Here is a 13,641-nt window from a genome sequence, read left to right as displayed (position 1 = left end):
AAAACGGTCCCAAAATTAGAACTCCCTGATCCGGGAGGTAAACCGCCGCCCCCTCTTGTGATGCCTTGGATAACATATACATCCTCAGAAGAGGAAGGAGTGTTTCGAACTCAAGATACCATCACCTATCCTGTAGAGTTCGAACTTTTTCCTCTTGACCTCCCGCTGCGCACTGCTACAACTATCACATTACGCTAGATCGTCGAAATATCGATATCGCACCGGTGGAGTATCCAGTATCTAGTGATTTGCCAAACGCAGGCTCCGTAGAAGCCATCCGCTGCCTCGTGGTACGACGGATGAGACGGTGAAGAGTCGGTAAGAATGTAGTAATTCGAATCGTCCCTATCCAATCCGCGAGATTTGCGACTGCCTTCAAGTTTCGTTGTGCAGTTTAACACTTACGCCTTCAATTACGGACATGTGTTAGGAAGGTGGTGGTGAACGGTGGATCGCCCCTGCGACGTCGCTCTTAGTTGACATCATAATCATTTTGTTGGGGGCCATGATGTACACATAGAGTATAAGCAATGAAAAATGCACGCATGATAAAACGATGTTAACGCTCAGACGACGGTACCGGCGTTCGATGCGATACGTGGCCATAGATCGGCCTGGGGGGTAACAAGAAGTGGGTTGAACATCTAATCCACGCTCAAATAGATGATGCAGAATACGCACGCATTCTTTGGCGACGGGGCCGGTGATAGCTGATCCCTTCATTTCTCCCTTGGGGTTGACGATAACACCAGCATTGTCCTACAGTTCGACGTTAGAACTCGAATTCCCATGTCAGGGCGTGACCATTACAACGCACCTCGAAGTAGAGGAATACACCATCTCGTCGTCTCCAAGCTTTCCGTTGACGGATGACGATAGCGGGCATAGCTATCCAAATCCAAAGCATCGGGTATCAGCAAGGGGGACATGCGCCTCTGATGGGCGAAACGAAACGCACTCTTCTTTCTCAGCTCAGGCTTTCCCTTCTTGACCGAAGCGACAACCATGTCGCCAACACCAGCATCCGGGAGTCTGTTGAGGTGGGCGCCGAATCCATACGGCTCGATGATGAAGAGGGATTTGGCTCCGCTGTTGTCAGCGCAATTGATAACTGCGCCAACTGGGAGACCGAGGGTCAAACGGAATTTGTTACCGGATGCGCCGACTGCAAGCCATCACTGTGAGCAACATGGATCCCCACACCATCGACGATGTAAATGAAAGGGGCGGGCAACGTACCGCGTTGTGAGGCCATTTGAACTTTTGCTGTCTTGGACGATGATTTTGGGTATTATTGGTGGAGGAGGGCGTACATGCCGAAGTTCGGCATCTAGAACTGTACAGGTGCTCGGTAAATCCCGAGGAAGATCTTTCGCTTCAAACAAGTACAAAGAGAGGCGCACGTCGGCGCGCCCACTCGGTCGATCCATTACACCCGCCAATACCTATTGTCACTTGAAACACCAGAGCTGCATTCGCGCTTTGACTCTCAATCAAGGGCGCCGCTCAATAAACGTGAAGGCTTTGATAGAACTCAACCAGAGCCACCGTGGTGTTGATGTCCGCACGTCGTTCAGTATGGACCTCCCGCTGCAATCCTGTGTCCACATCCGCCTCCTGAAGCTTTGAAGGGTTGAAACTGCATCACTGCCATTCACTTCCGCACATACGCGAGGGGCATCAAGCTCGGAAGTCTCGCGCATAGCCTCCCCTTCAGCGCGGAAAGGCCAGCAGTGTCGTGCGGGCTGTATTCAAACACCTGACAATACGGCTATGTACACAATGGACTTTACATATGGCAACAATCCCCTATTGTGCACTCAGTGGTAATGAATTGTATACGGCGACAACGGTTATTGGGTGTTTCAACCTCGACCCTGCACACAGCGCTACTGAAGCCCTGTCTTGGAAGTATAAGATGAAACTGAGAAACGCGGCTATCTTTCACTCTTCCTTCAGTCCCCCGACATACTCCACAGCGCCTGGTCGCTGATTTCTGGTTCTTCCTGCTATATAATTCGCAGCGCGAAACCCGACTTCAACCTCCCCTTCTGCCCTCCAATCTTACAAGTTCTCGTCAGCCATGATGTTCTCCGCCCGCATTCTCGCTCTCGCTCTCTTCACGACTACGGCCATCGCTGCACCACTATGCACGAAACGAACCTATAACGGTATTACGCCCGCCCAGCTCATCCAGATCGCGCCCGAGATGGCAGCATGCAACGCTACCGCACCCTTCCCAGAGGAATGCAGAGATGCTAAACAGTCCGCCCCCTTCGTCAACCAAGGCTTCGAGGACTACGCCATCACCAGCAAGGGAGAGAAAGCAGCGATCTTGAGTCTCATGCTCTTCGAAAGCGGAAACTTCAAATTTGATATCAACCAGTGAGTATAGCTGCACGCCCTTCATGCATGCGGTTTGCGTGCGGCGTCGAGATCCGTGAGCTGATGTACGCGCGCGTCTAGTTTCCCTGGAAGACCGGGCCAGGGAACGAGGAACTTGATGACATTCCCCTTCGTTCATCAGTATGCTGTCGATACTCCCTCGACCTCTGCGCAAGCACTCGCTCTTGCTCCAAATGCGTCCGATCCCTCCATCTCCAACGACACGATGAATGCTGTCCGCGCCCTCGTATTGGAGGACCGCCTCAGCTTTGCCAGCGGGATGTGGTTCTACAAAGCCAGCGGTCCAGAGAAGATCGGGTGCACGGGGAACTCGACACTCGTCGAAGGTCTGAAAGCCGAGACAGAGCAGGGATGGGCGGATTATATCACCAATTGCATCTTTACCACCGTCACCGATGAGAGGAAGGCTGTTTGGCAGAAGACGCTCGCTGCCATATAATTTTAGGCTCTTTGATGATTCATTCTATTCAGGACATTCTATTTGTACATTCAACGGACGTATAGTTACGCTAGCCGGTGTATACGCAATCATTTTATACGCACTCATTGTGGTACTCAAGTCATCTTGTGGCCTTCTACTTGTACATTTGGCGCTCGTATATCTGACAGTTACTTCTCAATGGATTATCCCATTGACGCCGACGTTGAAGATATTCTGAACGATTCTCTGACCCTTCTTGGAGGGGAACCAGTCTCGGAAAACGAGCTCATACAATATGGCCCTCTGAAACTCACCATAGCCCCCAAGGTACTGTAACCTCCGTACATCGAACGTTTAACGTTTAACGTTCAGGCTTCAACTGAACGCCGTTGCTTTTGCAGGACGGCAAGGTCTTGTACACGCTTCCCCCTCATTTTTCCCCTCGAGTCTGAAACATAGCATTATACCAGGCCAATACCCTGCTCGCTGACCACCTCTTCTCGCCCTCTCTTCTCCTGGCCGAACTCATCGAACGGAATCTTCTCCCAGCGAAAGGCAAAACAGGTACCTACCCGCCAGTCGTTTGTGGGTTCGCTGAAATCGCTGAAAACTGATGGCTTTGATCTGCATCACCAGTGCTCGAGCTTGGAGCAGGATGCGCGTTACCATCTCTACTGTTGGCGACCTTGGCCCACGACACGCCCTCCCTGGTCGTCGTTACAGACTACCCCGACGATACCATCTTATCAAATCTACGAAGCAACGTCGAACGAAACCAGGAGGCATTTCAGCCTTCGTGCGGCGTACAGTGGGCTCCGTTCGAGTGGGGATCGGACGTCTCGCATGTCAAGCGAGTCATTTCCATTTTCACGGTAGCCCCGATCTCAAACAGATAGAACTTACCGATTGTGTGCATGTAGGGGTGTACTCCCTGAAGGACGAAGAGACGGCTACGACATCCTCATCCTCTCCGACCTACTCCACTTCGACCGCTCGCACGATGTTCTGATCTCTTCGATGACCTCTCTTCTTAGCCCCTCCACCGACGCGCGAGCCTACATCGCCGCTGGGTCATACACGCGACCAGAGGTCCGCGATACCTTCCTCCGAAAGGTCGAGGAGGCAGGATTGCATGTAGACCCTGGGCCCGGATCCGCTGGGGATAGTCTGAGTCCAATTCGGGCTGCAGGTGATACACATGCCGAGTGGTTGGGCAAACTACAAGTGAGCGGATTGGATAGGGAACAGCTGTCTGCGCGTAAAGCTGTATGTCGGTATTGGACCGCTCGATGGGCGTAGCGCCGCGACGAAACGAAACGAAGCGAAAGGTGCGTCTCTCACAAGAACATGTATTCCGCGTGATGTTAACCGAAACCCAGGTAGTACATACATAGATTGCTACACATGTGCGAATAGGACACAAGGGTCCTAAACACAATAATACAATGAGGAATGGATTTCGGGGTATCTCATGAGTGGATGGATGCGTCCGTCGGTATTGTGGTTGTGTTGTTGGGCATCGCATGTCGATAGTTTGATCACTTTACTTTCGCAGAGCCCCCTCGCTTCGGACCAGCCTCCCTCGCCTTCTTAGTTGTTCGCCTAGCTTTCAGGAATCTCGTCTTCAATACCTTGGAATCGACTTCGAGCTGGGCAGCAGGAGCCTTCCTCTTGCGACTAGTGGTTGAGGCGTCCTTCGACGCGTTGGAGACACCGGTCGGCGCCGGGCTCTCCACCTGCTCGTCGTCGGCGTCATCTGTAGCCTCGTCTATATCGCAACGGTTGGCAATGATTTCTGAAACTACAAGAAGTCAGCGACTGCTACTCATTCCTTCGCTAATCGACGACATACGCCGACTCGCTCCGAGGAAGATGGAAGCACCCACTCACATCGCCTCGTGTAATAATCCAACCACATATCGCCCTCGCTCGCGCTCTCCCTCTCGAAATCCCAACGACCTCCACGTGAACGAGACAACGACGAATAATCTGCCCTCTCCAATGATCCCCGTACTTTGACGAACCCGTCAACCATATCCAGCGCCAAGCTCTCCGTGGAGTACTCATCTACATAATCTTGCCCAACTATCTTGATCAGATGATTCATGCCGTCGGCTACCCTGTGGCCCATGGCCCTTAGTAGGTCTATCGCCCGTAGATATGCTGCTGCCACCGCGAGCGTGGACATGCCCGTACCGGAGTCTTCTCTTTCAGCGGGGTGCTCAGACTTGGTTTTCACTTTAGTGGTCCATGTTGTACGAACGAAGTTATAGAAATCGATGTAATACTGGGTTTCGTATTGCGCTGCTTCATCCGAGGACCTTTGAAAGGGCGGTGCCGTTGTGAGGACGTTTGGTGTGTGGCGGCAGCAGCGGCAACGATGCCACTCGCGTTCCTCATCAACGAGTGGAAGGGCTAGCGCGTGTTTCGACAAGCCAGACGGAGTCGTCGAAGGCGTAGTGATATTGGTATTATCAGATTCTGATTCCATCGAATCGCGCTGAGCGTACGACCGGAGAGTCGAATCGTTGGAGTCTGAAAATAACGCGTCTTCGTCTTCCTCCGTGCTATGCTCAGATCTATCGCTCTCGCATCTGCTATCATCACCACCGCCTCGCACCACCATGTTACTTACATCCTCGCCCGTTTCACGCGTTCGACGTTGAGCAGGTCCAGTGGCGCCAACACACTGCTGGTCAAACACCGGGCAAATAACCCGCGTTGGAGGATTTTGATCCACCTTTATCCTCTCGACTGTGCCCCCGCTACGGATGATCCTCGCCTTGGGATTGCCGCTAGTAGTGCCACTCCTACTCCTACTACTTACCGCCTGGGCGGACTTGTAATGCTCCTTGGTTTGACTACGAAGCTTCATTGTCATATATATATATGGGGGTATGCGGCTCGCGATAGGTGACTCGCTGGGGCCTGGACGGTGTCGCGTGGGTGGGAAGTAGGCTATGAGTATGAAGGGAAGAGATACTAAGAGCTAGGGGCTATATCCATCTCATCACATGATCGTGACAAATGGTATCATTATGCCTGGCTTCTTTTGGATCACCGTAGCTCAGCTTTCCTCCCTCACCCAACCGCGAACCGGACACGTATTCGAATGCGCCGCGAATGACCACTTGGAACGTTTCAATTCCGAATTCGACTGGGTGACCGGCCAAGCAGCGAGGTCCTTTGAGGCGAAAGGAGTAGTGGAGAGTGGAGACAAGAGTTCAAACGTTCAGATCTAGACGTTCATTTTGAGCGAACGACGAGGGGCAGAAAAGTCGCCCTTTACTCGGGGCAGACACATTGTCGAAGCGCTCTCTGACAGTTCGAATCCGGCATCTTTGCCGTTACTTGAACAGCCCAACGCTATCGCATCGCAACAATCCATTACACGACTAGAAAAACGGAAGCCAGGGATTCGAAATGAGCATAGCAGCGTAAGTAGTGCCTTCCTTGCATGGTAGTGGAATTCTAGCTGGATGAATCCAGGTATTGGATTCTGGTGCGCTGTCCGCCGAGCGGCAAAACCAGGGTATTTATAGCTTGCGTGAGCCCAGGATGTCAAGTCAAGAATCGGTATACATCTTATTGCCAAGGACGTCCGAAGGCTACTATGGACTTAATTCCTACGCAAGCCACCGTCACTATGTCACTATGTCGGCCCTCGCACGAAGCGGTCAACCACCAACCACCAATCACCCTCGTTTGTTGCCCCTGTTGTTGCCACTGTTCCCGGCGACGTTGCCCCCAATCACCACCCCGCCACCTACGTTGCCGCTATTCCCGTTGTTGGCCTGGTTGCTGTTTCCATTCACGCTGCTGTTCCCGCTGTTCCCGCCGTTGTTGCCGTTGTTGCCGATGTTCCCGTTGTTCCCACCGTTGCTGCTGCTGTTCCCGCTGTTGCTGTTCCCGCCAGTGATGGTGCCATTGATTGATGTGTTGCCGCTGCGCACCCCGGCGTCGTCGCTGGCAGAGATGCATCCGATGGTGAGCGCGGGAAGGACGCTGGGGAGGAATCAGCTTACGCGTCTTCTGCCCTCGTCTCGAGTGTTCTTTCGTGCGCGCCTGCCGACCGAGGCACGGGCGTCGCTGTGTATCGCAATGGGGAAGTTAAGGGTTAAGTCACAGCGCGGCATTGCGAGACACGCCATGAGGGGGGGACGCACCAAACGCGAAAACGAGCGAGGCGTACACGGCGATCGCGAAGATGGTTGTGAGCTGCATTCCGTCGCTGCGTGTGAGTAGGCGGGTTGGCTGTGGTGAGCTGTGGGTTGCAATTGGCTGCGTATGGGTGCCTTCTTTATATCGATGCGATGCTCTGAGGCTTGAGCCCACCGGCTCGCAGTATCACTGCATGCTGCAGATCAATTCGGCACCTTGACAGGTAGGCCTGCGAACATGGTCGGATACTTGGATGTCTTCCATGATGCTTAGTTCTGGTCTAGCGCCTCGAAGTTTTGCCTAGTGGCACGGCATCTGGACCATCTGACTTCTGGTCAGCAACAACGATGGCACACCCATGTCCCAACCGCTCAGCATCGACTGCTTAACACTTGGAGCTAGGGCGCAGAAGGCTACGTCGGTTCGATTGTGCAGGTTGTACGGAAGGCGCTAGCTACGACCCAGAAGTAAGAAGTCACAACCAGAAACCAGAAACCAGAGACCAGCACCACGAGTGATCCGAATGTAAAATCACATCACATAGATGACCTACTCGAGCCGTAAATGTCCTGCTAGAACCTACCGCGCCTCTGAGCCTTAAGGCTGAGCTATATCGCTGCTATGTGTCTGATTCCCGGTGCCGTAATTCCTAGCCCCGCGCTCGTGCAAGCTATAAATACACAAGTGCTAGTATTGCCGCTTACTAGTATGCCTCCAGAATCCGCAATGCCTAGGATAGCGCTGCTATTGGGAGGGCCGGGCGACCACCCGTTCAGTGTTCACACCGGGGTACTCTGAGGCCATGGCTGGAAAAGCTTAGCTAAAGCACGGTGCGTCTCTTCTCCTTGCCCTCTACTCACCCACTTGACCCATGCACACTCAACACCCCCAACTCAACGCCGTAGTGTGTCGGGGCGCCAGGGAACGAGACCGACCAAAAATCACCAGAAAGCGGAGAGAGCCCCCGCCGGGTGAACACGATGCCTCGTATGCGCCGTTGAAGGCACTTTTCCTTTTCTCTGCCTTCCACGGTATGGTTCAGAAAGCGAGGAGAGCGCGGAGGGGAGGGAAGGAACTTGAAGGCGCCGTCATTCTACAAGCACTGCCTAGACTTTGGACCAGCTGGAGCAACGAGCAGTCCTCATTACTATGTAGTCGGACAATACAGAGTAAAGAAGAATAGACCTAGCGCCACTCAATTTGAATACTTCCAACATCCTATTCGGTCAAAGCCGTCGGTCACGTGGTCGCACAGAATCCAACGATAGTCCAACTTCGTTAGACTCCTCATTCAGACTGAGATGGACGGGAGTGGGGCTGGAATACACTGTCTGCATGGATCCAAGTCACCCACGTCTGTCGTCCTTGGCGCGCTTTCGCGCTGAACGAGCCGCGGCTGTGGACCAACCTCGTCGCTCCGAGCCCTGAAGCTTGAAGGCCTGACTGGCTCCCAGACGTTCTATCGAGGTCCAAATCCGCACCGTTGCGCCTGCGCTTCAGCAACGGGAGTCACCGCTCTTTACCAGAGTACATTGAGCTCCTCAACACGTCCCCCGAGAGAATTGCCGGACTTCCTGGGCGGCAGCGCACCCCCGGCTCCGCTGTATAAGGTCCGTCCGGGCGTTGTCTCTGGAAGCGGGGTGGCTTGCCTTGCCAATGTGGTTAGCTAGGTTGGAGTGTCAGAAAGTGCATCTCGAAGCCGCGTGGTTGTCCCAACTAAGGACCCTCGCACTCACCGAAGGCTGGGATGCGCTGGCATGATGCAGCAAGAGGGGCGGTACGGCGCGTGACCGGTTGACCGTGGACACACTCCTTTCAGCCCTGGAGAATATGCCCTGTTGCAGCGTCTATCCTTCGCGGCTCTTCAGTCATTCGACACGGCTCCCTCCATCACCTCCACGACATCACCGTCGAACTGCCCGACGAACGCGAGGCGATGGCCCCACTCTTTGACCACCCCACGGTCGACAGCATCCATACATCGGAGACAATACGGCCGTGGCGTCTCCTTCAAATGCGAAATGCGAACGCTGAGACCCGTGTGCCGCTTCTTCGCCATCGCCACCTGCTATGGAGGCCCCCATCTACACGTGCTGCGTGCTGCGTGCACGAATAGAGATACGCAGTTCTCGACGTCGTCGGACCAGTACACCGTGCCCGCCCCCAGCTTCAAGAATACCACCCCAGGGTGCGTCCGCAGATTTCATATTTCATGCGGTTCCTCCCCTGTTGTACGCCCCGCATCTTGGACACAAACATATCCGCATCAATGTTCATTGTCGACAGTAAGTTAGCTGCCTTCAGTTTATAAAGGCCTCCACCGCGCCCCCAATGATTGAAGAACCACACCTGGTCTCCCAGCTCTGTATACTGCATATGCATATGTATGTACTCTCCTCAAATTGCCGGACGGGCCCAATCCATCGTACCCCTTCCTTCGGCGACTCCATATCAAGGGACTTAACGACGATTATTGTACCTGGTTCCTCGGTTCGATAGAGACGGTGGATAGCTGTTCGACGGTCGGGGGCCTGCCTTGAATTCGAACACCTTGTTATAAAGGGGTGCGACGACTTTGAGGAGGAGAGCGAATCTCTGCGGAAGATGCAGAAGATAGCGTCGCCCGCCGTCGTGACCATACTCCCGTAGTACTGTTGTAGACTGTTGTCTCCTGTATGTATATCCACGGTGTAATAAGTACCTTCTGTGCTATCATTCCAAGGTACCAATTCCTCGCACATTTGGTCTCTTCGCTGTGCCGCACTCAACTGCGCCTCCCCTCGATCCGAGAGCAGGATTTCAATATTTCAATAGTTATGCGCCGTGTTCAACTACTCGCCGTAGTGAGATATATATTTTCGTACCTGCCACTTTCAGGTGATATATATACACATGTACATGACTAGCAGACGAGCGTGCTCATTTACTATTCCGCGAGCCCTACTATTCCGCGAGCCCTACTGACCTGTGTCCGTGTCCTCTTTACACCTGACATCTGAGCCCACCAGTGTACCAGTGTCTGGGTGTCTGGGTGTCTGGGTGTGTGGTTACTGGCAGCCCACGCGATAGTGCATATCACTCAGCGAACATAGCACATATCAGTACGTCAGCATGTCCTCCGTGACGAGAGCGACCGACGTCAGTCTAAAGCGAAGAGACGTCAGATCTCAGAACCAGAACCAGAGTCCGAGGCCCGAGTCCTGAGGCCCGAGGAAGGTCTCCTCGCACGGTATTCGCAGCGAGCGCGTGCTGAGGCATCCAACGTCGATGTTGCAATGTCGATGTTGCAATGTCGATGTCGAGATTGAATATTCGCATCCGGGCATCCTGGCATCCTGGTATTGGTATTGGTATTGGTGTTGGTATTGGTGTTGGTGCTAGAGCTCAACGTTCAACGTTCGACGTTTAACACCTAGCTATAGGGATCGGCTGTGCTTCGTCGACATTTGACACGTCGTTCGGAACACCCACCGCATTCCGGGCTCGGAGTCGTGCGCCAGAACCCACCGACTCGAACTCTTCGACCAAAAACCAAAAAACCGTTCGACCAAAAACCATTCGACCAAAAACCTACTAACCTACTAACTTGGTAACTTGGTACCTCGGTGTTTGACCACACCGTATTACCGTATTACCGCACACGTACACGTACGCGTGCATGGTATGGTACGGTGTGGTATGGTGGTGTAGGAAAGGCACTTCGAAGCTCGCTGCCATGTCCACCGGCCTAGAAAAAGAGAAAAGAGAAAAAAGAAGAGAAGATATCTGAGACTCGTCTCTTCTCCCGTCATCTGTCATGCGCGCGGAGTGTGGCGGGATGAAAAGAGGAAGAAGGGGGGAACGGAACGCGACACGGACACGGACACGGGGTACGCGTACCGCGGGATCAAGGAAAGGAAGAGCGGTCTAAGCAGCGCAGAAGTCGCAGAAGGAGAATCATTCTCGAGGGGGGGGGAGTACATCTGGAAAAATATGGATATATCGATATGCCGACGGGTGTGCGGACGGGTGTACGGACGGACGGGATGCTCAACGTTCAACATCAGCCCTTCTTCGTCTTTTTGCTCTCGACGAACAGCACGCGCTGCTTCACTGTACAGCCTTATGAGTACCATTCCATTCCCATTCCCAGTCCATTCCATCCATTCCATCACACACACGCACACGCACGCACGCACGCACGCGTGGACGTACGCGTGGACGGGCGGATAGATGGATAGACGGACAGCAGACAGCGAAAGGAGGACGCACCGCGCGGATCATACTTCACAGCCGACAGCTTGGGGCCCGTGCGCAGGCGCTGCGTCGTGTAGAAGAACCCCGTCTGGGCGGTCGAGATGAGGCGGATGATCTGTGTGCTAGAATGCGGGACGCCAGACGCGGGACGTGAGTTGCGGTGAGAGTGGAATTGGGAGTTGCGGTGAGTTGCGAGTTGCGGTGAGATTGGGATTGGGATGGGGATTGGGATGGGGTTGGGGACGGGGATGGGGATGGGGGGAGCTGTGGTACGCACCGTGCTTTCGCTTTTCCGGCCATGGCTGCAGGTGGAAGTTGAAACCGTGTTTGGGCGCTTAGAAACGACTGGTGTTCAAATTTTCAATACATCGCTCAGGCGCTCAAAGTCAATTCTTCATATTCACTGACGGAGCCCTCGCCACGAAGATACACACGAATCTACACAACAGGTCCTATCTATCCAACCCCTCGCGGCCTCGCGGCGAAAAGGCTACACAAACGAGAAACGAGAGAGCGCTACACAATCGGCAAGTCCCTATTTTACCCCGTCTCCCCAAGTTTCGCTATTCCACCTCACGGCGTGGGCCACCACCCGGCATTCGCACACGTGCTTTGCGAGGGTCTGGATGAAGTAAAGTCAGGAAACGAGCGGAAATCGACCGCGGCTTTTTATAGGTCGTTGTCAGTGCAGGTATGCTTGCATGAGCCCATTAGAAGGGTATGTGTGGTGTGTGACAGTTCCCAACCGAAGGGGCCGCCGCATCAGAAAGTCCGACTTATCAGATCTCATAGATCATGCGAAATGAAGCGCGCTGTGGACCCGTTGAACAGCAGATCCAGTCGAAAAGAGCAGGGCGGCGCTTTGGGGAATCGACATTGGGGCGATATCGCTGAAGACTGATCAAGTACTGAGTAGGAGAAGAGAAGGGCAGATACGAGATAATCGATACGTGGTAGCCTCGTGGGGAAGGACGGCGGAAGGTCGCTAAGAAGAACAGAAGACTCTGTCGGCGCGCCGTATTCAGCCCGGATTGCGACACTTCATATGATCCCAGTGCCGAGGTAAGTCCAGTATCTATCAGAGGGAAAAAAGAGAATCGTCGAAGCAGCTTCCTGACTCTCGGATCTGTCGAAACGCGTCAACGAACCAAACCATCGGCCCGCTTTCTATTCTCAGAGACTCGACTGCCTCGTACACCCTCTGACACTCTTACACCATGACGTCATCTACACGCTCTCAATGTTACATGACTAGTCATACAAGTCATCACTACATCACTGCATCCATCACTGTGCGCCGGCATCTGCACTTGGCCGCCACTTATTCTTATAAGTTCTCCTCGTGGCTGAAGCAGCAGCTAGCAGCTAGCAGCTAGCAGCAGCAAATAGCACGCGCACGCGCACAAGTACGGATATACGAATTTACGAAATGATGATATGATATACGAAATGGTGCCGTGCACAAAGACCTCTTCCCGGCAAAACAGCAAGACAGCAAAAGAGGGGAGCCTTGAGCTTAGGGGGCCCTCAGGCTGGCAGTGCCGCAAAACCCTGAGCAGGTGCCGCGGAGCTTCGGGGTGCCAACGAACTCAGAACAACCAGGCAAGATTCCGCCGACAATGGAACAAAGTTGGGAACAACGACAACGGGTATGCGTACGACGAAGACAGGTATATATATATATATCTGCCACTACAAGTAACAATTGCTCGCTATAGTCTATGCTGCATACTGCAACACTTCACAAACAACATACAAACATACACATTGCACTGCCTTCCTATGTCGACGGTTGGGTGGCTTGGCGGACGGTTGGATCGGTTGGATGGGGAATCGTGGGGGGAGGGGGAAAGGAAGGAAGGAAGGAAGGAAGGAAGGAAGGAAGAAGAAGGAAGGAGGCAAGGAAAGGTGATTAATCGATTACTTGATCACTTGATTACTTACTCGGACATCAAACAATGTCGCGCCGTCACCCGCGCCCCCACCAGTCCCCTTTGTCGGATCGAAGCCCCGGCCTTATTGGCTATAAATAGTCACTACGCACGACATACGACATATAATCAATTAATCAAGCTTAGGCTCCCAGACTCCAATCATACGCGCCTCACAGAATGGCAGAACATCACAGAACAGAACAAAACAGAACAGAGAAATTCCAGAGTAGCGGTCTGACACGACAATACTGATCCAAATTTCACATCCACTGATTTGGTCTCAACGGCGAAGATCATAATCATAATCATAATCACGAACACGAACATGATGGGCACGGGTACAGGTGCAGTTACACGGGGATACGGGGATACAGAGACGTTATGACGTTATGTACGGCGGCGTGCGCGCAGGGGGCGCTGTGTTCGTCGTTCGTCGTTCTTCCACGCGACTAGGAAAGCACTTCGTCAGCGACAGCCCGTCTT

General features: G+C 53.3%; 4 protein-coding genes across 4 annotated transcripts; 2 read left to right on the top strand and 2 right to left on the bottom strand.

Annotated features, from left to right (window-relative positions):
• Positions 1–566: 566 nt before the first annotated feature.
• PC9H_007137 (uncharacterized protein) lies at positions 567–1,255 on the bottom strand (the record flags this gene model as incomplete). Its single annotated transcript, XM_036776672.1, has 5 exons — positions 567–614; positions 682–759; positions 818–888; positions 959–1,165; positions 1,240–1,255. The coding sequence occupies 5 exons, from the start codon at positions 1,253–1,255 to the stop codon at positions 567–569; spliced, it is 420 nt and encodes a 139-aa protein (XP_036630292.1).
• An 828-nt stretch (positions 1,256–2,083) lies between these two features.
• On the top strand, positions 2,084–2,845 carry PC9H_007136 (uncharacterized protein; the record flags this gene model as incomplete). Its single annotated transcript, XM_036776671.1, has 2 exons — positions 2,084–2,385; positions 2,467–2,845. The coding sequence occupies 2 exons, from the start codon at positions 2,084–2,086 to the stop codon at positions 2,843–2,845; spliced, it is 681 nt and encodes a 226-aa protein (XP_036630291.1).
• A 180-nt stretch (positions 2,846–3,025) lies between these two features.
• On the top strand, positions 3,026–4,126 carry PC9H_007135 (uncharacterized protein; the record flags this gene model as incomplete). Its single annotated transcript, XM_036776670.1, has 4 exons — positions 3,026–3,154; positions 3,298–3,391; positions 3,464–3,650; positions 3,748–4,126. 4 exons carry the CDS (start codon positions 3,026–3,028, stop codon positions 4,124–4,126), a joined length of 789 nt encoding a protein of 262 aa, XP_036630290.1.
• Positions 4,127–4,365: 239 nt separating this feature from the next.
• On the bottom strand, positions 4,366–7,051 carry PC9H_007134 (uncharacterized protein; the record flags this gene model as incomplete). The annotated part of the gene is made up of 7 exons (XM_036776669.1): positions 4,366–4,628; positions 4,718–5,696; positions 5,913–6,011; positions 6,117–6,193; positions 6,555–6,793; positions 6,853–6,916; positions 6,994–7,051. The coding sequence occupies 7 exons, from the start codon at positions 7,049–7,051 to the stop codon at positions 4,366–4,368; spliced, it is 1,779 nt and encodes a 592-aa protein (XP_036630289.1).
• Positions 7,052–13,641: the final 6,590 nt, after the last annotated feature.

Source organism: Pleurotus ostreatus (assembly GCF_014466165.1).
Source record: "Pleurotus ostreatus strain PC9 chromosome Unknown scaffold_5, whole genome shotgun sequence".
In the NCBI taxonomy this organism is placed as follows: Eukaryota; Fungi; Basidiomycota; class Agaricomycetes; order Agaricales; family Pleurotaceae; genus Pleurotus; species Pleurotus ostreatus.
The sequence above is the reverse complement of the archived record's forward strand: the minus strand, read 5'-3'. Positions and strand labels throughout refer to the sequence as shown.